The 25,088-nt window shown below is 41.2% G+C and overlaps 1 protein-coding gene across 1 annotated transcript in view; it reads right to left on the reverse strand.

The window, feature by feature from the left end:
- The window catches only part of LOC139222893 (voltage-dependent T-type calcium channel subunit alpha-1I-like), a 140,155-nt gene that overhangs the window by 49,637 nt on the left and 65,430 nt on the right, over positions 1–25,088 (reverse strand). The window contains exons 8-17 of the mRNA XM_070854797.1: positions 16,589–16,928; positions 16,090–16,496; positions 10,991–11,142; positions 9,310–9,495; positions 8,176–8,293; positions 7,582–7,737; positions 4,845–4,932; positions 3,330–3,496; positions 789–859; positions 39–537 (exon numbers count right to left, since the gene is read on the reverse strand). Coding sequence (XP_070710898.1) covers positions 39–537; positions 789–859; positions 3,330–3,496; positions 4,845–4,932; positions 7,582–7,737; positions 8,176–8,293; positions 9,310–9,495; positions 10,991–11,142; positions 16,090–16,496; positions 16,589–16,928 — 2,184 coding nt within the window. The remainder of the gene's footprint in view (positions 1–38; positions 538–788; positions 860–3,329; positions 3,497–4,844; positions 4,933–7,581; positions 7,738–8,175; positions 8,294–9,309; positions 9,496–10,990; positions 11,143–16,089; positions 16,497–16,588; positions 16,929–25,088) is intronic.

Below are 25,088 nucleotides of genomic sequence, written 5' to 3' on the forward strand. Positions count from 1 at the left end.
AGAACCACTGATAACTAATCTAGATCCACGGCACTCACATAATCCGTCTCTTCATCAAGGTCTCCTCGCTCCTTGCGTGCATTAACTTGAGGGAAAACCTCAGTAATCAGCTGAGTGTGGGGACCCGGTGCCTTGCCATTACAGTCCCGGTGATCCACTCCTGAACCAGTTCCAGCCCCAGACCCCCCAGTGATGGATCCCCCTGTCCCAGACCCACTCCTCCTCCCGGGGTCTGGGCGGACCTGGGACTGGTTTTGGGGCTGTCCGACTGCCCGCAGCAGCTCTGGGAGCTCCAGGGAATGAGCCCGTCGATCCCTCCTCGCAGCAAAGTGTCTGGAGAGAAACATTGAGGGTGGAGGTGGATGATGAGGGAGTAGAGGATGGTGGGAGTGGGGTGGGTGGGAGAGAAGGGACTCCTGCTCTGGGACATAGGTGTAGGAGCGCGGGGAGCGGGTGCCATGCACACGAAGGCTGCCTCCCACCAGAGGAGCCCCACCAAACCCGTAGCTCCTCCGGCCCAGGCTGTTTGAGCTAGACCTGCAGAGCAGAAAAGATGGGAAGTACAATTAAGAAGTTTTTAATATTCATGAGCATTTTATTAAGTATCAATAAAGAGGTAATCCACAGCATTGTACATATTAAGAGTTTAGTCATGTAGCTAATAAGAGCATAAAACAACAGTGAAGGTTTGATGTTTCAATGTAGGTAATCAAGGCTTAATGAAGGTATTAAGAATTCATTAGGGCAATAGCTGAAATCAATTGCTGAAAGTAAATCAAATTGTCTACCTGCGGCTCCATGCAGACTGTGGGTGGACAGGGCGTCCCCAGTTGTGATAGTTGGAACTGCGACCATGACGCTAGAGTAGACACACAGCAGTTCATAGTTATGTTCTGCAGTTCGCATCCAGTAAAGCCAAATTCAGGTTCATCCCTGTGGACTGAAATCTTTACATGTATCTCACTGTGATGCAGAAATCTGACATTTCTCAGTGAATGTGTGTCAAACTCTACTCTACTTATAGACATACTGTTTAAACGAGGCTCTTTACTATGTATCGCCCTATATGAGCTTCACTTTTTTACTTTAATTCATTATGACCAAGGACTGGAGATCCTCATCTGGCATATTTACATCATGATGGTGCAATTATAACAACAAGCCTGGTTTATTAAACCTTGAGACTTATTTTGGAAGTTTTGCAATGATTCTTGAGAACGTGGGCTCAGACTTCACTGTAGAAATATCTTGTTGAGTAGAAGGTTATCATAAACATTAGGAATGACGGCCGAGCATAATAGCAAAAACAGTAAGATTAACCTTTAATGTGAATCGTCCTGGATGAATAAACAACATAAAGTACAACTTTCAAAGCTGTAACTGTAGTTTAACTGCACTTCAGCCTCGTGTGTTACAGGTCTGTGGTTGCAGTGAATGAACTGCATGAATAATCTTATTACCAGGATCTATTCTCATTATGCATAAATACGTCGATTTAGGCATAACTGGAATGTATACTACTGTAGGTCAGTCATTTAATAAATAGGCAAATAAGTAAATGACTGAACACATGAAATATAAAGTAGGTTTTTCAAATGTGATCTCAGCGCACTCAGTGGGTTGTCATAAAGCTTAATATGCGAACCCCGGAGTGCCAGTTCCACTTAGAGGAACATTACCAGTTCTGTTTGTTTCCGCATGTCTAATCCCCTCAGCATGATGGACCTAATTATATGTTTTACCCTTGGAAAAGTACATGTCACCAGTCATATACCAGAGAATCTGTGCATCTGTCTCTATAGAAACTGCAGTGAAGCGTGCACGCTAACTCTTAAATAACATCACAGATTACACAGAGCTGCACTGTGGATCATCCAAGAGGAACACTGAGTGTATGTTTGTGTGTTTGAGATACCAAATATCAGTCAAGACAATTTGTTCCACACTATGTGGCATAAACCACAGACAACAGCTGGTATTATAAAGCCGGGTGCTTCCTTGCCAAACGTACTGCAACTACAGCAACTTTCTCCTATTTAAAATGTAATTGAATGTCAATGGCTATACCAAATCAAATGATCATTATATGAAACAAACAGTTTATCTCCAGATACGCTGTGTGCCTCTGCACCAGTGCAATGGTTTACTGTCCATACAGTCTATTGATTTCTGTTTTGCAAACACTGAACCGAAGCAAACTACTGCACTGAAGACAATTCCACCGATTCAGGCTGTTTGGTAATTACAGATTAGTGAAGTGAAGCGATTAAAGGGACCATACTGCCACTCCTTCACAATACACTGTATATCTATACAAAAAACACAGAGGCATATCAGTGCCGAAAAAAGGAACGTCGTTTGAGGTGGATGATTATATTATTTTGACTTGTAATGTATTTCTTTTAATCTCATTGTGCTAAAAAGTCCTGTTTTTCCAATTTGTTATGCATGAGGCATCGGCTAATACCCCCAACAAAGAAGCGCACCCACTAGACTGATAAGTCAAATTGTGTTTGTGCTGCAGCTCAGCAGAGCAAAGCGTGATTCACCCCGATTCTCATCTGAGCAAACTCAACAGCGTCTGATATACTGTGTAAGACAGTGAAACAAACAATCCTCCCAACAAACAGATGGAACTGATTCAGAGTTTAAGGTGTGATTTCATCAAAGAGGATCAAGCAGTATCAGAGCTGCCGATGACTAAACTGTAGCAAAACTTCAGTGGAAATCACAAGATTATTCACAAGCGTCTTTCCTGAATGCTTATTAATGTGGTACTTTGGCTCCGAGTGATGTAACTGATGTCTTTTGATATCAATTAACTTGGAGCGCTCCGAGAGAAGAGGACGAGACTTCACAGGGAAGAGGATCTTCCACACCCTCTTTAACATTATAACCTGTGAGGCATGAGCGTTGCTAAACTACAGCTTATGATCTCGCTAGTTCTCATCCCCTCTATCTTCCTATCCATCACCCTTCCTGTCTCCCTCCATCACTATCACCATATTCTCTTTCTCTCTACTCTCTTCCAGTCATTATTTCCCCCTCTACTCTTGTCAGTTTCTCTGTGATTTAATAAAAGAAGGGAACAGTCAGTTAATACACGTTGCCATAGCAACTGGATGCTGAGCCAAACCTTGCAGAACCTGTTTAAACTTCTCTCTCTTTTCATGCTTTTATTTAATTATCACTAAACACTAATTCTGGTGTTGGGCGTGATCGAATGTCTGAGATTTTAGCCAACCGTCACTTGCTTTTGTTTAAGACGAACACTTTCCCTTTTGTCTGCAAACGCATACACATTAGCGGGTAAGAGTATGGCTTCGTACTAGAGAGAGGGAGCGTCTCTCCAGGCTGCTCTTGCTCAGGCTCATCACACTGCTCTTCCTGGACTCGATGGTGAAGCTCCGTCTCTCGGAGGAGTAGGATCCCCTGGACCCCGAGAGAGCCCCCAGCTCAAGGTGGCCGTTGGGCGTCAGCGTGCAGATCCTTGGGTCTAGAGGAAAGTTGAAGCGAGAGGTCAGTTATCCAATGTTCGCCAACTCCTCTACTACACATTTGGTGTCTATCAAGGGAATCATGCATTGTTATACTTTAAGACAGTTAGGCAATGTCAGTCCACAATTTTAATTCATTTCTGAAGCTTGAAGTCAAGCTGATTGCCTTGTCTGTGTTTCGCCTGGTGACTTTCTACATTTTCCATAACCCATAATGTCCAAACAGAGAAAGGAGGAAAAATGTCAAGCTTGATGATTCCTATAAAAAGTCTAAATAAGTTTGTCTTGATCTTTCTAAAGTTTGGGATTTGTGGCTTGGTTTTATCTAATTCTATTTAATTTCTCAAAAAAGACATTTGCTTGGAATGATTAGGATTATGATGTCAAATTCACTCCATAGTTGCAGCTCCTCTGCAAGCGGAAATATATGGAAGAAGAATATTTCCCTGAGCTCGCTTCTGACGCTTCCTCAGACGAAAAAGAGAGATAAAAGGCAGGAATTTAGAGAGAGGCTGAGGATGAATACTCGTCGCCCGCACCGAGAAAAAGGAAAAGCCAAACAACCAAAGGTGATTCCGCTGTGCTGTGAAGAGGACAGACAGCCAAACATCACTGAAAGAACAGACTGCAGTTTCATCTGTTGCTCACACTGTACTGAAGACATCACTTATCCTCTGCAGCAGAGATTCCCCCCAGTCTCTGAACTCATGTTTAATCTGCTCTGATCTGCGTTGTTTACTGGCTCTGTTGAGGAAGGGAGGCTGCATGGCTGGAACAGGTTGATCGTGAGCTCATTCATATTTAAGACTGTTGGCTATTCTCTGACTTTTTACAAGTTTGTAAGTCTTTGGCACATCGTTGTCTTACTTTTAGCTTCTTGAATACGCCTGGAGTCTGCTGGCTTATATGTGAGATGCAAACAGTTTGTTGGGCATGTTGATCAGTTAACGGGAAAATCTGGGTTTGAATTGTTGTTTTCATGGTCGTTTAAATTTTAGAAACAACTCACAGAAAGAAGTAAATCTTAAAACCACCAACTTGCTTGAGGATTGCTTTCTACATAACTTTCAATACCTTCAATAAATGAACTACTTTTATAAACTGTGCTTTTAACTGTAGTTAATAACTAACACATTTGGTTGTTAGATACCAGCAAAAAAGTTAAAAAAGAAATAGATATTGATTTCTACAGTGCTGATATTTTTGATGATTTTAGAGGCACTTTAACTATATTAAGTCACAGCTTACAGTAAAGTGCTCAGTTATTTTTAAGTAACCGAAACCACTAAATGAATGGGAAAAAAACAAACTAATATTCATGGTGAGAGAAACATCTCATCAGCTCACCAGACAACTTTATGGAGTCGTGTTTCTCGCTCTCGTCAAAGTTGGAAGAGGAGCGGTCGTCATCCGAGTAAGAACGATTGGCATCGCCCTGGAGAGACAGGCGGCAAGAGACAGACAGACAGAGGAGAGAGAGACGGGGAAGAAAGACAGGGGATTATACAGGGCTCATACTATAGGGCACTCTCAATGTGCACTGTAACAGATTTTGAATCTGGATCTCCTGCATCACATCAGTCAATGCATGACACACTCTGCTTTCTCCCACCAACTGTCAAACATATTTGAGGTTATCAGGGTGGCTCAGATCTGTGTTATGTCTTAAGATTAAATCAGTAAAACCCTCACACTACTGACACACTACTCCAGGAACCCCACAGGTTTGGTTAAAACTAATGGGATTTCCCCTTCGGTGTTCGCAATGGGAAAATCTGGGGTAAATTGGCTCAGTAATCCCTAGAGTGTACAGTGGCAGTAGAAGACAGTGTGGATGAGTGCAGAAGGTGAGAGCCAGAGGCGTAAAGTCTGACAGTGAGAGAGAGTGAAAGGCAGAGAGAGACGGAGTAAAAGACTGATGGCTGTGCTTTGTTTTGGCATTTCAAAAAAAATCGATCAAAAGCCTTGAGATTTGTGTCAGTGTTTCCCCTCCAACTCACACATCAGAGCTACACTCCATGAATATGGTAATGCTTTGATCCATGTATAAAAACTCAACTGGACTACTCAACCGCACTACTTTTCCAATGATACATCTGTGCGTCTGACAGCTGACGGCAGATTGGCAGCATTATTTTCCAGGATTTTCCACAGATTCAGAAATTACACTGTCATGTTTAATACGCCATTATTGTGTTTTGACTGCTGATTCAGCCTCTGACAAATATCATGATTGTAAGCAATACTGTAATTATTATTTCCTCAGTATGACATTGATTTTACAGCCTTTGAAGCCTTGGCTGCTTTTGCTAAGTTTTCACTCCCTTTACAGTGCTGACTGTGTGTTTTTCCTTCCCCTCGTGTTTTACTTGTTTCTCTGTATGTGATAGTGATGTGGGCATTGCGCTCTGCTCCGAGCTGTGTACCTGCTATCCATCAACTCATCCCCTCTGCAGTATATCTTTATGGGTTCTTCAGTCACTCATTGCTAGAGCGTGGTTTCGTCCACTGCGGTTGGATTACGTCTCCGGCTCCTTGAATAGTATATTCAAGTTTGTTTACAGGATCATTGCCTGTCTACCTGCCTGCTGTTATCTCCCTGACTGCCATTCAGCAATCCAGTCTGCCGGTCACTGGCTTCATATCTATCCCAACAGCCACTCTCTCTTCCAGCTCTCATTCATGCTCCGCCACACTTCACCATGCCACCAGCTCACCCTTTTCCCTCTGCCGGATCTTACCCCTCATCCATCTTCATTCCCTGGGAACCCTGACAATAAACCGCTACTTGTTCATTCACACTCTGAGTCTTTGCCTGTGTTTGGGTCCCCTCTGAGTTGATCATAACAATTTACAGGCTTATGGTAAGCATGTCTAAGCTTGGCATGCAATATAATATTTTCAGAATTCAGCTGGTCAGAGGTAAAACTAATAAACATGATCTAACCCAATGTGATAAAAAAACAAATCCTGCATGTCTATAGGATTTAGCACACATCAAGTATTTCTAATATACAATGAAAAGATAGAGATTGTCCGTCATAATAACAGGAGCGTGTTGTTTTTAATGGATTCTGTCATTCATACTTTTTGTATATCTCTAAAAGATGAATACAATTTGAAGTTTTGCCGCCAGTGTTCACATCATGCTTGAGATAGTGTAAACACAAAGCGTAATATCATGATGGAGTCAGTCACTTTACTTTTTACAATAGCCGTGGGCTTTTTCACCCATTTTCTTTTACATTTTGGCAAATCCAAAATGATTCATGAAAAGTCTAGATGTAACGCTATGAGCAAGTTGTGACAAACGGTTAACACAACTCATGGCTGTAAAAACAAATCTCCCTTGGACTATCTTGGACTATATATCAGTACCTTTACAGGACAAAATCATGACCAATACACTGAATGTTTCTGTTTTTCATTGACTTGGGAATGTATGCCTTGTTTTACTGGGTCCTTGAAATTACAAAATGGGCATCAAACATTAGTTTGATTAACAATAAAACCATTTGGTGCATTTGAGAGTGTTTCATTATTAACTGCATGCATGTCAATCTGCACAGTTCTGTAATTATGAAAATCAGCAGGACACAAGAGCGCGGGCTTATTTTAGCAGTGAAGGTCTCTGCCAAAGGTTAAAGTCTTTAGTCTTTGTGAAACGCAGACAGATGGATGTCAGCTGCCCATAGGAGAGGAGACCATGCACAGAATGCAAGAATGGATGGAGACAAGCTAAACATAGAGCTGTCAAAGTTTGAAAGTCTATGTAAAATACGGGCCACTAGAAGAGTTTCTTGACATCAACTCACAGGCCGTGGTTTAGTAAATGAAGGTTCATTTCCACAATATTATACATTTGGCACCTGTTTGGAGTAGACTATTGAATTACTTTGAGGTAATTTGACATTAACTTGACTATAATTTTAGTTAACTGAACTTAAATTCAGTGAATGATAACAAACCTGCCCTGGACACCTCAATAATCAAATACTAAATTGAATAGTAAAATGCTTATAAAGACATGTTTCCATCCTGCAAGTTGAAGCCATGTGCAATACTTGGCGATGAGTTCCCTTACCTCTGCCTGAAAGCCTTCAACCAAAATGGCCACCAGCAGGTTGAACAGGACGTAGTTTCCAAAGGTCATGAGGGCCACAAAGTAAAGAGCAGCAAGAGGTGAAGTGGCTGCCATACCGTTATATAAAACTACATTCCAGTCCTCCTGGGTCAGAATCTGAGAGAATTACACACATAAAGGGTGTTAATAGTAAACAATTAGACTTCTGAAAACAATTTAAACAATTAAACAATTCATCAATTGAATATTGCAAATTATTATATATTAATATATAGTTCTAGTTTGCTTCAAAGAATGTTTTGCACATAAATTATTACAGATTGGTGAGTTAACATCAAATATGTCTGAAAATATGAAACATTGGGAAATGACAAATGTGATTTACACCCTACATGCAAATGTCTTCATCACTAGTGTTAAAAGTGGTCTGTTTTGGAAGTTAAAGTGTCCATAAAAATGTATGCAGAAATGTATCAAATCTTAAGAAATAAGTGCAAGTCATCTGCATATATAGAGTGGGAAAATGTAAATCATAGGATATAGGAATTAGTGTGTTGGTGTGTATGTTTATGCAAACAGTAATATGCTGATTACCTGGAAAACAGTGACAATGGCCCAGAGCAGGGAGTCAAAGTTCTTCCTGTCTGGTACTGTGTCACCGGTCTCTGTCTTGAGACTGAACTTACAGCCAAATATGTGCATGCCCAGGATACTGCAACACAACAGCAGAGCCTCTGATGACGTGAACATACAGCAAAAACTAGCAATATTCTATTTGCTATACCTGACTGATAATGTAATGTGAATCTTTGCAGGTTTTTTAGGGATAATAAATATGATAAATATTCATTGCAGAGTATCTAAGAGGCTTTGTACAATATCATCCTGTGAATATCATTAGTAGTAGTGACTGTAAATCTTGTACCTGAGGGTAGCATTGTCGTGGATAATGTTTCTAAAAGCTGCTCTTATCTTATCTTATGGTGTAATGCAGCTGGAATGTGACATTTTAGGAGCATACCTCACATTTACACACATCACAACAAAAGTGACACCAACACACAGAATACAACCCAACCATAGTAGTAGCTTGTTACAGGTTATAAGTAAAATAATATCAAAATAAATGCTTATACTTGCAACTTGACCCTGTATGTACAGCATATTGTATGCATGTGCTTGAACAACCACAAACACGGTTTTGTGGTGTGTAATGTGATCAGGGTCATTTCTTCTTGGCCTGAGCGGAAAGTGGAGCTGAGAGGGAGGTAAATGAAGACTATGACCAAGGATTATCAACTGAATGGCCCTTTATGCCTCCAGAGCAATGCTCTGTCAGTGCTTAAGCATCTACAAATGCCCGCTTATTATTTTGCTCCAGGTCTTTAAGTGTCTGCTTGTTAAATTCTAACTAGATCTTCAAGTGTCTGCTTGTTATTTTGCACCCAGGGTTAATAGCTGCTGCAGAACACCATGACCTTGTGTGCTTCAGTGGTAGCTATTAAGCAGGTGCACAAGACTGTGAATAAGACAGACGCCAGCACAAACAATGATCGCCAATCTACCTGGAAAAAATAAATAGAGAATAAAAAAAACACTAAACTAAATATTCCAAACAAAATAAAAGGGCTCCATGCCTTTGTAGATTTGTCAGGTAATGAGGAGAATCATCTCAGATCTCTGTGATCTCAGAATAAGACAAAAAGACACATCTATGTATCACCTTACCTGAAGATGAAGATGAAGAGCATTAGCAGCATGCAGAAGGTGGCCACATTGTCCATGGTCTTCATGAGGACTACCAGCTGTCTCCTCAGAGCTGGCATGAACCGCACCAGCTTCAGCACCCTCAGTAGTCTGAAGGTCCTCAGCACCGACAAACCACCGTCGGACTGGCCAACGATTTCACATACACTGAGAAGAGAAACAGACGCCACATAGCCAACCAAGTAATGCGAGAGAAAGAACGCTAAATTATAACAGTTTAAAGAATTAATGTACAGCATTTACATAAAAAACAAACGGAAATTCGCTTTAAATTTGCTTCTAAATGCCAAGTGTCATGATTCCTAACCCTGCTGCTAGACAAGAACACTGATATTGGCCCATTCTGCTAAACCTGGACTACATTGATGCTGCATACCCATCCACCATGTAGACCTCCACACCTTCACAATCTGCTTAGTTACACATGAGGCTTACTACTGGATGCACTGGCATGAATGTTGACACGGGACATAAACTGTTAATTCTGAGGTGCTGGTTTGTCCAAAATGATTCCAATTTCTTGGATAATGGGCTGGGATTACAGATGTTGTCTGTCCATAGGAAGTGAGTTTTACCTTTTTTTTGACAAGAGAAATGTTTGTCTACTTGAAAGACAAACTTCAAAGAAAAAAATGATAATTCAAACTTTTTTTTTTTTTAAACAACTTAAGAAAACTTTGACAAAATAAAAGGAGTTGGTTTCATCATAAATTCTTTGGCAACAAAAGGAGCACTTGCTTTATCTTATCTTTCAGCTATTGATGTGTCCACTTAAGAGGCTACTCAGGTTTTGGACATTAAGTCAAGTCAAGCCCTTGCTTAAATACTTAATGACTTTCTTAATTGCTGTTTTCTACTACAGAATAACCACAGATAGAAGGGACTCTCAGAAGTTTTATCTCACCACTGAGCTCTGGTAGATATTCATCTTGAGCAAAGAACCATTCCCTAGTGGAAAATCTGGCTTTAAAGAAATGTGTCCTCTAATGGAGGTGCCTATCAAAGGCTCCACTCAGCACATCAAAATAGCATCGGCTCTGCATTGGCAAAGATTGAATAGGGGCACTTTTACAGAGCAGCTACGTATGAATAGCTAAGGACATTCAGATAGATGAAGAGAGGGAAATTGGTAGTGGAGCGAGAGATAAGAAGACAGATGTAGATATGTTCAATCAACATGTTTCTTCTGTGATATGCTGCACATTTGATCTTGTTCAGTTTTAGTTGCTTTGATGTGTATTTGATCTCAGGGTTATAATGGGGATCACAGACAAAGGCGCTCAGCCCAATGAATTGGAAAAAAAACGCTAGCAGATCAAAGCCGCTCACCTGAAGCTCCAGACACACACAACAAAAGACAAAATCTGTTTGCTGCTGTCTGACGCTTTGGCATCCAAATGCATACAGGTGGTATATTTCAACCAGTAAAGAATGCGGATGACAATTTGACAAAGCATGACATGAATAATTTAACGGCAGCTTCTCTTTCTAGAAAAGTCTGTCAAACCAAAATAGCATGCTACCTGAATTACATCTGCAGCCCTTTTCAGGAATGTAATATTTTTGTCCACCAAAAGCTGCCTCTTTTTCTCCCCTTTCTGCCTAAATGGATACATTTATGATATTCATACTGTGTAATTACCTTATGATGACAATGATTCCATCAAAGACATTGTAGGGGTTTCTCAGGTAGTTGAAGGAGCCAAATGCAGTGAGTTTGAGAATCATCTCTAAGGAGAACATGCTGGTGAAGACAATGTTGCAGATCTCCAGAACATTGGTGAGCTCCTCTGGCTGACAGAGCATAGTGACAAATAAAAAGAGGAGGGATAGGACAATAAAAAGAAGCAACAGAAGACAGGAAGATACAAATAAAGAGAAAGAGAAATAAAGGAAGGAAGGCGGGATGTTAAAGCAGAAAAATGCATCAAAGTAGCACCTTGTGGCTGTAAAGCTCATTAAAATTGTTGGATGGATGGAAAAACTGGAGATATAATTTGCTTCTCTTACATCCTGACCACTGGTATCACACTTTGGCACTGAGTGAAAAGCCCCATTGTCATTAAAAAGATGTATCATTTGTATTGTGGTCATTTAAAGAAATCTTTGACTAAGTTTGTCACAGTTAACTCTACGTAGTAAGACTTGGCTCAACTTTCATCTCCGGAGAAATTACATTAAAAAAAAGTCAAAGGCCAAAACGTAACAGGCAAAAAGACAAAAATGGTTCTTTGGCCAAACATCCACAAATAACAAGCAGTTCCAGTGAATCAATACTTGGAGAAAATGATGTCACTCATTAGTACATGTGGACTGTACACACACACACAGCAAGACTAGAATATTTAACTATATTTCTGGCAAGAAAAGGAAAAAAAAAAGTGAAGGAGACCCCACATGACTTAGCTCTTGCTTTCTCTCTATCTATTGGTCTGTTCTTTCTGTTGCTCCCTCGTTACTTTGCCTAGTCGTCAGCAATTTTACTGACCGTGGATCGAATGGTGAAAAGGGCAAGGAGAAGGACAAAAGCTTTTACACAAAACTGCAGTAAAACAGTTAAAAAAAAAAGTAAAACGTTCTTGGAAATTGTACTTGTTAGCTGGAATTCTTACTGATGTCCACATCCTCAGTGCCCTCTTTGTTCCAACATAGCAGCAGGTGTCAGGCAAACAAGTTGTCATCAGTTATGGATGTTGCATATGCTGCCATTACAAAAGTCCAACATTTAACTATATCCACCTTGGAGACAAACTTTAAGACTCCATTTTTGCTCTGATAATCAAAAGCCATGATGTAGTGCTGTACATCCTTTCAGTCCTAGAGATTACTACAGCAACATTATTGTTAACTTACAGAGAGAGTGATAAAATACACACTCGTACACACCGCCAGTGTTGAAATTAGTCGACCCAATCTCAAGTTAATACTCGAGCACTAGCAGGAACAGTTAGATGTATTTATTTTTTTAACTTGCACCGTAATATCTTTCAGTTAGTCCCACATCATTCAGTGTTCATCAGTGTCTGTCTTTTCAGCTGTTTTTGACCCTCCCTCTCTTTCTGCCCCTCTATATGGTGGAAAACACACACATATGCACACACGAAAGGCTATATTTGGCACAGTCATGATTTCCAGCACATCACTATTCCACGGAGGTCCTCTCTAACTTCAGCAGTGATGCTACTGACATTTCACCGCCCCGGAATCAATGAGCACTGTGTGTTTTGCATTTACTTGTTGTCTATCTGTGTGCATGCGTGTGTCTGTTTGTACTGCTGTATGTATATATGTGCGTGCGTTTGTGTGAATGTGTGCATGTGGGTGTGTTTGTCAGTACTAATGACTGTTTAGCAGTGTGAAAACATGGGCTAATGATGCATGCCCACCAGTGTCAGTAACGATGTGACGGCTGACCGCTGTTTGCGGACCAGACAAACAGTGTTGGCAGCCCCTGGAGATCCATTACTGCAGTCTCATTACTATAGAACTGGGAACAGATCTAAACACTTGTGTTTTTCGGTCAGCCAATATAAGGAATAAAATAAAAATTCACTCTGATGACTCACAAATGATTGATGAAAGTGAACAGAACAGAAGTAAACTAAGAAACTTTAAAAAAAACAACCTCAGCAATGTTGCAGAAAAAGCAACGCTGCCCCAAAAACCTGCTTTCATACACATCAGTCTCAAACTCTTTTCCATACATCCATACACCTTAAAAGGGAATTTGGCTGACACAAAATCTGCATTGGCATGGTTCCCGTGAGTGATAACAACCCAAAGCTGCTGTGGTATCATGCATAAATATCAGTATTGTGATAATGGAAAACATAACAAAACAACATTTTCAAATGTATCTCTTTAATCTATTTATGTTTCATCAGTAACTTTGGTTTGGTTTTTTGAAGACCGCGCTGGCTATTGATTCTTCAATAATCCTCAAGTTGGTTTGGAAGATTGCATTTATTCACAACATAAACATCATTTTAGATGCAGTGTTTCAGTAACTGCTGTATTCAAATCCTTGTGTATTGGTCTCATTTTCCACCCTGAGACATCCAACTGTTTTCTGTGGATTGATTTATTGTCCTCCAAAACCCAATTATGATTTCATTTTTGAATTGTCTGACTCGACCTATTTTTGCTTATGATTACCAAACATGTTTGTTTTCTGCTGTGATTTCAATTTGCATGTGACAACCTTCCCCAAAAAAAACTCTGAAACTAAGTATGTCGGTGATGTTTAATATTTTGACTGCAACAGCGCTGCCCCTGCAAAACCAATCCATTAATATCCTTCAGTTTTTTTCTTGACATTTTGGCAGAAAAAAGAGCAGTGTTGATTGATCTCTATCCATCGCTGTCAGATCTCTGAAGTGCCCATCATGCTGCTGCATGGTTAATCCCCAAACAGCTGTTAAATTCTCTGAAATGTCTTCTAACTCATGCAATCAATCCTGTATAATGGGGGATACAGCGTTGCATTTTCAGTAATGCACACGTTATAATAGTCGCACCTAAGGTCCCTTCTTATACAATGACTGAGTGCTCTGACAACCAGAGAAAAAAGGGATCTTATTTGGATCTGACTGTGGTAATGTTGATGTATATATATATATATATATATATATAGTCTAATAGTAGGTGTAATAATCTTATCACATAGTTTAATTAGTATAAAATATGTATTTGGTCTCGTAAAAAGGGTTAGGACATCCTAAAAACACATCCAGCACAGAATACACTCCCCAAAGGCCCAAGTGGCTGGTTGCCTAAATCATACCTGCTACAAACGTACATTTGGCCTGCATTCCCCTGCACCTGTTATCTGTTGTTCCCACCCCAATAGAACCACTGACATGAGGTGTAAGAGGACAGGTGGAGGCACCTCTCTAAAGGAAGAGGATCAGAGCGACGGGACAGATTAAGCCTCCGATACCACTGTTCAAACAGGGGGAGGCATGACTGCAGTTTGCTAAACACGCGGTGGAACCACAGACATTCTAGCTTTCTATTTCCTCCCCCATTAAAGGAGCAATGTCTCTGTCTGCCTCTCTCGTTCTGTCTCTCTCTATTTTTAGCCGCTCCTGAGATGAGAGACGACCCACCACTGCGGCGATGGCAGGCGTGAGTGGGCGATGGTATAGCAAGAGCGAGAAATATTGATAGAAAGACAAAGAGTGTACAAAGAAGAACGACAGGAAAAAAGACCAAAATCAAGGGAGAAAATGTAAAAAAAAAAGATAACAGAAAGAATGAAGCATCATTTTGTATTGCTTGGAGAGCTTGGTGAGAGTGATGTGAACCCAGGTGGTGATCCGGTGGTCCTACCTGTCCTACTGTCTAACCTGAGTAGAGACATGTCTATCCTGTTGGCGGAGGGATTCCATTATACAAGCATCATAGAGGCAGAAGGAGGAAAAGACTTCATACAGGAAGAATACAGAGAGGCGTACATTGCGGAGGAGTGTGGTCATTGAGAGAAGGAAAGACAGTAGGACAGACTGTGGATTCACACTGCATGCAGCATGGTTGTCAGTTCACTTTAAAACATCTGTGGGCAAAGAGACGCTGCAGCTCAAACAAAAGAGCAAAACAGGCAGAACCCTTACTTTTAACTAGCATGGATTCCTCTGTTCTTAAATTTACATTGTTTGCTCCCAAGTACATGCTAATCAGGTAACAATAGCTAAAGCTAAACACACATATGAATAATTAAATAGAAAACACAACAACATCCATTCCAACACTAAGCTTAATGGATGAAACTTCCCTCCAAGGAATGCTAGATTGTTGTTCTCTCAACTAAAAGTTGAAAAAGCTTGTGACGCTGCAAATGTTTTTAATTGGGTTCTCATTATTTTGCCACATGGCAGCCTGAAGAGTTGTTGGTAGAACAAAATCACATGAGTGAAAAGTTGTAACTGAATGTTTCATGGTTATAAGCCAAACTAGTAAAATGTTTACAAAAGGTTAAACTGCATATCTTTTTAAAAGACCGAATCCAACAATGAACTGGTGTCACTAAAGTGTTGCCTGTGTAGCCAAACCCTGACAAATCTAATTCCTCTGTGCCATAGTTGTCTAAACTATTGTGTGTCTTTATTGCCCAGAGCACAGCCACTGTACATTATCACACATGCACAATCCTGAGGATAGCAGTTTGACTATGCAAAGTCTAGAGAGTCAGTTAGAGAGTAAAGCAGTGAGCAAGAAAAATAAACTTTCATCACAAAACACCATCTCACTGTTTCTAATAACCAGAATTTCTGCAGATAATTTGCAAACAATTTTTAAAATCAATTAGCACACACACATTGTCTTTCTGCTGGACTGATGACGGTGTTACGCCAAGTACATGGATATGATTTTGGCTGTATTATGTCCTTTAATTCCAACTCAAAATTGAATGGTAATATTTCAAAGCACAAATGAATTGTGCAACTTTTGATTTGCTGTGCAGTTCTACTGAATCTGTTGAGCCAAGCTTACAGAGTGTGTACCGTGATTTCTTGACAGCAATTTGGTGTTTTTGTTAGTGTGAACACATCTGAAAATTAGATTAAACTGATGAATAGGCAGACAGCTGTGTAAGAGAGACGGGCTGAGGAAGAGGAGATAATGACAGATACTACAGACATGAAAGAGAATAAAACAAAAGAGAGGGAATAAAAGGAAACCACTTCCAACATAGTAAAAGGTGTGTTGTGTAGCACAGAGGCGAGCTGCAGCTGTCTGTACCTGCTCGTGGTGCTCGATCCCCATGCTGATGGTGTTGATGAGGATGGCGATCATGATGCCTCGGTTGAAGTACTTGCTCTCCACGATTCCCCACAGCTTCATTCTTGTCTCGCGCCAAAGCTCACTGCATCGCTTCTTTGGACTACAGCCCCCATGCCAACTTGCTCCACCTTGGCCTTTCTTGCCCTTTCCCTTACCACCAGAATGCACCCCCTCCCTGTCCGTTTCCTCCACAGCTCCCTCCTCCGTCTCGTCGTTTACTGGACCGCGAACTGGCTCCACCCCGTCAGCGAGCGACAGGGCTGCAGCACACTGAGGGCAGCCGTCGGTGGCAGCGGTGGCTGTGACGGCCATGGGTGAGCCGGGTGAGGCATGGTCAGGGTTATTATGGTGGGGACAGGGTGCACCTGAAATGGTGCAAATGGTGGGTGTTAAAGGGTCAGCGTATACAACATGCATCAACATAATACTGTCTTTAAATATTTCTACTGTTACATACCGCGCCTCGTCACGGCTCTCCTCTCACATCCTTCCCTTCCATTGGCCTTCCTCTCCCTCCCTTCTCCTCTTCCTCTACCTCTTCCAACGCCCCTAAAGCCACGAGGTTTCCCCCGCAGGGTGTTGAAAAAGGAGACCGCTTGTCTCCTGGCCTTGCGGAGGACGTGGCAGACCAGCTGGAAGAGCTCCTCGTAGCAGTCTCCGGGTTCGCTGGCCAGGGTGGAGGAGGACGAGCACCGCGCTCGCTGCTCCTGCATCAGCTGGTGCTCCCTCTGCTTGGTCTCTGAGAACTGGGTGGCGATGACCACGAGGCACAGGTTGATCATGAAGAAGGAACCAACCTATGAGGATGAGGAGAGCCACACATGGAAATACAGCTTTTAAGACGCATTTGACATTTGTGATCTCATCATAAACTCAATTATTATAGAAGGATTTGTTTTATGTGCTAGATTTGTAAAAACTGGCATAAAATAGACTCTAGACTGAGTTGTTAGCAATCAGCTTCTGCCAGCTGATCACACTAAATAAAGAACTCACAGCAAGATGGCTCGAGGCCAGTGAAGTTAAGCTGTTGCTACCTCTAGTCTGCTAGCCCACTTGGCCGGAGAACTCCAAACACAACACATTATGCAATATGGTTACAAACAAAGCTGCCATGATTTCAGTGAAAAGATAAAAGATATTAGGTAAGTCGTGTCTTTTGAGAGTATTATGGCATGTTGCTACCACAACTAGCAGCATTACCATTGTCTTTCTTTCTTTCTTTCTTTCTACAAGTCAAGTATTACTGCCAAGGCTGCGTCTTATTACATGTGCTGTCAACAGAGGGCAGAAGCTAAAAACTACACTGTTGACAAACCAAACAACACAATATGCAGCGTAAATCAATTTCCTTTGGGATTGTGGGTTAATTTTGGATGACTTTAGTAACTCTGGTCCTGTGTTTTATTTCAAACTGCAGCGATGAAGTGTTCTGAAGAAACTACAGCTCTGATTTGTGCCTCTGATTGGCTTATTCTCCTGTGCAACCTTGGTAGAGGCTCATGGGCATCGTAGTTCACTGCATTTAGAGCCATTTGCCATACCGAACTAACAGAGAAAACTGTTTTAAATCATTACATCAGAATTAAGTCATTAATGCTGATTTGAACAGGGCTACTGTCATCAGATGAGCTTTATGTTTGGAGCACTATTGAAATTTTCACCGTACAAATTATACACTTGGTAGATTCCAGTGAAAGAAATATAAGCAGTGCAGTATGTTACGAGTGTACAAAAGGGAAGAGGAAATAATATTAGCATTTGTTAGCAATACTAGCATAAAAGCATTTGTATAGCACTGTTTATAATTTGTCAGCACTCTCTTTGGTCCTTTTCCCCGTGGGAAAATCAGTGCAGTCTGAAATGTTCTTATCACATTCAAATAGTTTTTATACTTGTTTGTACCTGCCACACACACTAGGTTGACCTATAAAACTCAAGATGTCTGTCACAATTGCATCCACATGCACAGCATCTGTGTGTGTGTGTGTGTGTGTGTGTGTGTTTTTATGTGACTGTGCACATCTTGAGGCAAGTGGGGCCCATCATTGCTCACTTTGAATGCCATCACATGGTCATAAGGGAAAGGAAGGAGCCTTTGTGCTGCATGCTGAGATCTATGCAACTTAGATACTGTAGTGTGCCAGCCAGACCCGAACATCACTTTATTTATTTGTGGCCATTGTGACAGTACTGTGCAGTCTTTTTCCTCCAAACATCCTTTGATAAGAGCTAAATCTCTGCAGTTGGTTGTCAAGCTGTGCTGTCTGCTGCTGGTCATGCTGTCCACCCAGATCTTTTTCACTTACAACACCCCCCCCACTCCAAACCACCACAAAAAAAGAACATAGGACTTCAAGAAATGTATACTTGTTTAAAAACTTTCGCTTAGCTTTGCAGTTCCTTTGTAGAACCTGGAGCTTTAATTTTAAAGGGAGCATAAATATCTAACACTGTATGCAAGAGCCCAACCTACCACCACAGGGCCGACTCCATGTTATCCTAACTTGTGTGAAGGACTGAGAAATGACTGAATGAGCAACTCGAACCTGGCCTTGAGCCTGGTTGCGCTTGATTAATCATGAAATAGTTGTGTGTAATTTAAATAAAGTCGTGTGAAACTTAAGAGCAATATTCAAACACTACAAATGACAGAGAAGATAAAAAAGAAACCATTAGTTTCACCCCACTCTCTTATTCATCATCTCTTTCCATTAGCTGTTGAACTCACACTAGGATTTCTTTAACTAAAACCTGATCCTATGCTCTACTGCTGTAACGAGGACAAATTTCAGAACAAATTGAATAATTTCTATTGCAGCCATTGCTTGAACTTCATTAACAACAAAAATATAAAATATAATCATTTCTTTTCACTGAAACTGTAAAGCATGCTGTGTTGTGGTAATTTATGATTGAGTCTCACTCACTTCACAACAGACAGCAAGGTGAAATGGATATAAAAGTCAAGAGACAAAGAGAGAAGGAAAAGGACAAGGTCACCAGAGGAGCAGAACTGATGTGGAAACAGAGGAGAGAGAAAGCGAGAAGGGAGAGTGGGGGATAAAGTCTAAATAGTGATTGTGAGGCCTGATAACCCCCTTCTGCTCTCCATCTGAACCGCTGCAACAAAGACTATGGAAGAGCTGGATAAAAAGAGTGTGTGAGCAGTCACATGTGTGTGTAAGTGTGTGTTTTGTCTGTAAAGCTGCTCTTCATTGATCCAAAGCTGAGATTTGTGGTCAGGCCGGCAGGTTTTCATGCCAGCTCTCTGGACTCGAGAACTGAAAGGGAGGCAGTGGCTCCCTGCACCCTCGCTGATCCCATCAAATATTTATACTCACACTCTGCTAGAGCCGCTGAAATACAATTAGATTAGTGTGTGGGTCTGAGTGAATGTGTGTGTGTGTGTGTGTGTGTGTGTGTGCGTGCGTACAGTTTTAGTGTTAGCAGCAGAGTGACATAATAACTACTGTATGTGTGAGAAGCATTGAAAACGTGTGGATGACAGCGACTGTGTGTGTGTGTGTGTGTGTGTGTGTGTGTGTGTGTGTGTGTGTGTGTGTGTGTGTGAGAGAGAGAGAGAGAGAGAGAGAGAGAGAGAGAGAGAGAGAGTGTTTGAGGCTGAGCAAGAGAGAGAGAGACAAAACCCAAATTCTTAAGAATTACCTCCCAAATATTAAAGCTCTACCAATCTTTTTTTTTTTTAAACGTGACAGGCAGCAGGAGTTATCCCCAACTCAGCAGCTCTACGGAGCTTTTAAGCCTCTTTTAGCTCATTGTTTTGGTTTTTACTGCACATTCACTGCTTGGTTAAGCACTCTCATCTCACACTGCAGACAGACAACTGCTGAAACTAGATGGTGCTGAAGGTCAAACATCTAGCTGCCTTCCTGTTAGAGGCCCACGTATATATATTTCTCACTGCCAATGGCAAAAAAAGAGTTAGTAAAGGATTTCCATTAATGAGATGGACAGAAACATGACTGCACAAACACACAGTGTTTGCTGATTTTGAAAATACACTGTTTGTTAATGCATAAACCAAGTTTATTAGGATGAATGATGACATGTCAGTGTGTCTGTACTTTGGTTTGGCAGTGTTGTGCCCCCATAAAAATAATGCAGGTTCAAGCTTTTTGCAGAGACAGTGAGAATACTTTAGAGACTGGGAAGCAACCAAACTGATGTTTTGCTGTGATATTAGCTTGTGTTTTTGACACCACTGTAACAGGTACACTGGTAGTACATCCAGCACAAAGCATGGTTACAGCAGAGTACACTGGTTTATTATTCAGGTCTGAGGTTTGGACCCTGACAGTGCACAAGAAATAAAAATGTGGCTTCCATTTAGTACACCAGAAACACAGCAACAGCTGGGGGGGGATTACACGAGACCACTGATCAGGTGTCTGCATTCATATGCATGTATGGGCTAAACGTTAAGGTCAGGCATAAGTGAGAGCAAAGAAGGGGGGCTTACACGGTGTCAGTCAAAATGCTTATCACACTTTGCAGCTCTGTAACAAAACAGGTTGAGGCTGGCATTTCGGATGTTAAACCTTAATTCCACAGGGCCGTGCTATTTTCCACGGAAAGCCTTTAATTCCACTGCGTCCTCTGGTCTTAACTGCTCTCTACACGATGGTAATCAGCATACAGCATCTCTCAAACTCTCTCCATCTTTATCGCACTTTTTTCGTCTGTCTCTCCATCTGTCACACTCTCTCTCTCTCTCTCAACTGTTTTCATCTTGCTCCCCACTTGCACCCTGGCGTACCACTCACTCTTCATTCCACTCTACCTCTCTCTCTCTCTCTCTCGATTCAATTCAATTGAACACACTTAATGTGCATGAATGTTACGTGAGTGAAATTGTCAAAGCAATCTAAACACAGCCTGAATGTCTTTCTCTTTCTCTCTCTCTCTCTTGGGTTTGCTGTTGCTCGCTCTCCTCTATCTCTCCATGCTAAGTGTCGTGCAGTACTAAAGCAAACATAATTAAAAGTCTACTCATTTGTCTGATAGTGAGATGAGGACAAATGGGGATATGAACAGAACTCTTAGCGTGAACAGTAACGCCTAAATCACTTTCCTCCACTAAATCTGTTTGTGAGGCAAGCCTTGAAACAGAGCTGACAAGAGTCTGATTGTCAGAGCTTGTCTCTGTGGGGAAAAAATACAGATAGGCCACTACTGCAGGGAGTCAAGTCCTGCTATGATGCTTAGTCTAGAACACGTTCAAGCACGCTGCATTAGACCATATCCATGAGGATTTTTCTTCCTCATTCAGAGAATGTTTCAGTCATTTCTACTTTAGTAGATACTCAGCGGTTGATCCTGAATCTGGAAGATGGATCAAGTTGATTACCTCACAAGCCTCACATACCCTAGAAGCAAGCATCTATAAATGCAGATGTGGTTAATAAAACCTCCTCATGTCCTCATGAGAGTGATACGCTAGCTGTAAGTTACTGTGATGTTTTATTTCATCACATACTTTGCTGTCGCCAAGAGGTGATGACACTTTTCACTCCGTCTCGTTCTTTGACTCAGTGGTGTTCTGGATGACTGTGGCTCAAAGTTAGACTTTCTCTACCTTTCTCACGCATTAACACTGTCTGACCTTGTGGAAGACTCTCACCATACGCAATGATAAAATTAAAATAGTTGCCTGCAATTAAATGCTAAATATTAGCATTTTCAAAAAAATTTCACCTGCGACCCAAAAGACATTTTCTACAATGACCACCATTGCAAAAGATGGATCATTCTGGTCAAAAGGCAGCTGCAGCTATAAACACTTTTTAATGTATATTTGTAATATTTTTAAGCCGTGGGGGTTTAATCTCTGTAAAAACTTCCTAAAGCCAAGAAAGTACATTTGTGTCTGAATAACATCACCATCATTCACTTCATTCAATGGTATGAGCCATTCACCAGTCTGAGCAGGCCAGAGGCATGATGGGATCCACACTACTACGCATATTCAGTGGGGCACATTCCCCAGAATCTAGAAACCTGTGTGGGGTATGCACCACGCAAGCAGTTCTTATTGGACTGAATAGATCCCATCTTCAGTCCAGTATCCAGGTCTCATAATACATCCATGAATATTACACTAAGAATCCAGTTGTTATCAACAACATTCATGTTAACATCCTTAACGTCATGTCTCGTCGTGTGTGTTAGTTTGTCTATGTTCACTTTTGTCTTGTCCCGTCTCTCACTTCCTGTTTTATTTTGAAAACTAAAACTCTCCTCTCGTTTCAGGCTGTTGACTTCCTGCCCTTCTGTGTTTTCCCGCCAGTGTGATTGTCTGCCCCGCCCTGATTGTCTCCACCTGTTCCCCATTACCTTGTGTATACAGGTGCTGGTCATATAATTAGAATATCATGAAAAAGTTGATTTATTTCAGTAATTCCATTCAAAAAGTGAAATTTGTATATTATATTCATTCATTACACACAGACTGATATATTTCAAGTGTTTATTTCTTTTAATTTTGATGATTATAACTGACAACTAATGAAAAACCCAAATTCAGTATCTCAGAAAATTAGAATATTGTGGAAAGGTTCAATATTGAAGACACCTGGTGCCACACTCTAATCAGCTAATTAACTCAAAACACCTGCAAAGGCCTTTAAATGGTCTCTCAGTCTAATTCTGTAGGCTACACAATCATGGGGAAGACTGCTGACCTGACAGTTGTCCAAAAGATGACCATTGACACCTTGCACAAGGAGGGCAAGACACAAAAGGTCATTGCTAAAGAGGCTGGCTGTTCACAGAGCTCTGTGTCCAAGCACATTAATAGAGAGGCGAAGGGAAGGAAAAGATGTGGTAGAAAAAAGCGTACAAGCAATAGGGATAACCGCACCCTGGAGAGGATTGTGAAACAAAACCCATTCAAAAATGTGGGGGAGATTCACAAAGAGTGGACTGCAGCTGGAGTCAGTGCTTCAAGAACCACCACGCACAGACGTATGCAAGACATGGGTTTCAGCTGTCGCATTCCTTGTGTCAAGCCACTCTTGAACAAGAGACAGCGTCACAAGCGTCTCGCCTGGGCTAAAGACAAAAAGGACTGGACTGCTGCTGAGTGGTCCAAAGTTATGTTCTCTGATGAAAGTAAATTTTGCATGTCCTTTGGAAATCAAGGTCCCAGAGTCTGGAGGAAGAGAGGAGAGGCACAGAATCCACGTCGCTTGAAGTCGAGTGTAAAGTTTCCACAGTCAGTGATGGTTTGGGGTGCCATGTCATCTGCTGGTGTTGGTCCACTGTGTTTTCTTAGGTCCAAGGTCAACGCAGCCGTCTACCAGGAAGTTTTTGAGCACTTCATGCTTCCTGCTGCTGACCAACTTTATGGAGATGCAGATTTCATTTTCCAACAGGACTTGGCACCTGCACACAGTGCCAAAGCTACCAGTACCTGGTTTAAGGACCAGTTCTTAATTGACCAGCAAACTCGCCTGACCTTAATCCTATAGAAAATCTATGGGGTATTGTGAAGAGGAAAATGCGATACGCCAGACCCAACAATGCAGAAGAGCTGAAGGCCACTATCAGAGCAACCTGGGCTCTCATAACACCTGAGCAGTGCCAAAGACTGATCGACTCCATGCCACGCCGCATTGCTGCAGTAATTCAGGCCAAAGGAGCCCCAACTAAGTATTGAGTGCTGTACATGCTCATACTTTTCATGTTCATACCTTTCAGTTGGCCAACATTTCTAGAAATCTTTTTTTTGTATCAGTCTTAAGTAATATTCTAATTTTCCGAGATACTGAATTTGGGTTTTTCATTAGTTGTCAGTTATAATCATCAAAAGTAAAAGAAATAAACACTTGAAATATATCAGTCTGTGTGTAATGAATGAATATAATATACAAATTTCACTTTTTGAATGGAATTACTGAAATAAATAAACTTTTTCATGATATTCTAATTATATGACCAGCACCTGTATATTGTCTGCGTCTCCCTTTGTCTTGTGCTGGATTGTCTTGTCTTGTCCAAGCGTCAATGGTCTAAAGTATTTTGAACCAAGCCATAGTTTTCCATGCCTTGTTGTAGTAAGTATCTTGTTTCTGTAAGTATTGTGTTGAATTAAAAGCTTGTTAATCTGTCGCTTCGTGCTTTTGGGTCCACCCTGTCTCTGAGCCCCGTGCTTAACACTTAAGTATTTAGGTCAGAGTACAGCATTAATGACAAACTGCTCTCATCTTTATATTGCCTCAGATGTCCTAAAATGAAAAATGCATTTTAAGATTTACGGCTTCACATTGAGAAAACTAATTGTGACACTTTCAAAGAGTAAGCTTTGAGGAGTTGTTACATGGGGTACTGAATGTTGGACTGGCCTCATAATTAGTTTTAAATCAGCTATAATTCAAGATATAACATTATTAATTATGTTAGCGCTAATGTTAACTGCTAGTAATGTAGTAATGAACTGCCCAGAGTTCACTTGGACTGGTTTCTTCTCTTTATTTAGATTTTGATATTCTATTTTGTGTCTTCATTTAGATATTTCAATGCACAATGTAAATAACGACCTGTTTTTCACATGTGCTGCACTCTACATATACATTTGTCTTGTCCTGATGCTAAAACATGTTAAGCCTGAAAAGGTTTGGAGACAGAACGACACATTGGATGACATACTGTTAAACCTGATGCTGTGATCAGTGTGTCTGCTCCAGCCACATGAGGCCGGAGGGCATGCAGAGGGATTCACTCTAATTAATAACATTTCATTTAAGATCAAAGTGAGACCAACATGTGGTCGCTTCCTCTCTCCCGTCCTCCAATCCTCTCCCCCGTCCTCCAATCCTCTCTCCGATTTCATGCCGACACTCGAGTCCATCATCACCTCATTTGGTTTCTTCACTTTATCGATCCATCCATCCCTTTCCCATCCTTCCTCCACTTTTTCTCTCTTCATGACCCTG

Source organism: Pempheris klunzingeri, chromosome 3 (genome assembly GCF_042242105.1).
Source record: "Pempheris klunzingeri isolate RE-2024b chromosome 3, fPemKlu1.hap1, whole genome shotgun sequence".
Lineage (NCBI taxonomy): Eukaryota > Metazoa > Chordata > Actinopteri > Acropomatiformes > Pempheridae > Pempheris > Pempheris klunzingeri.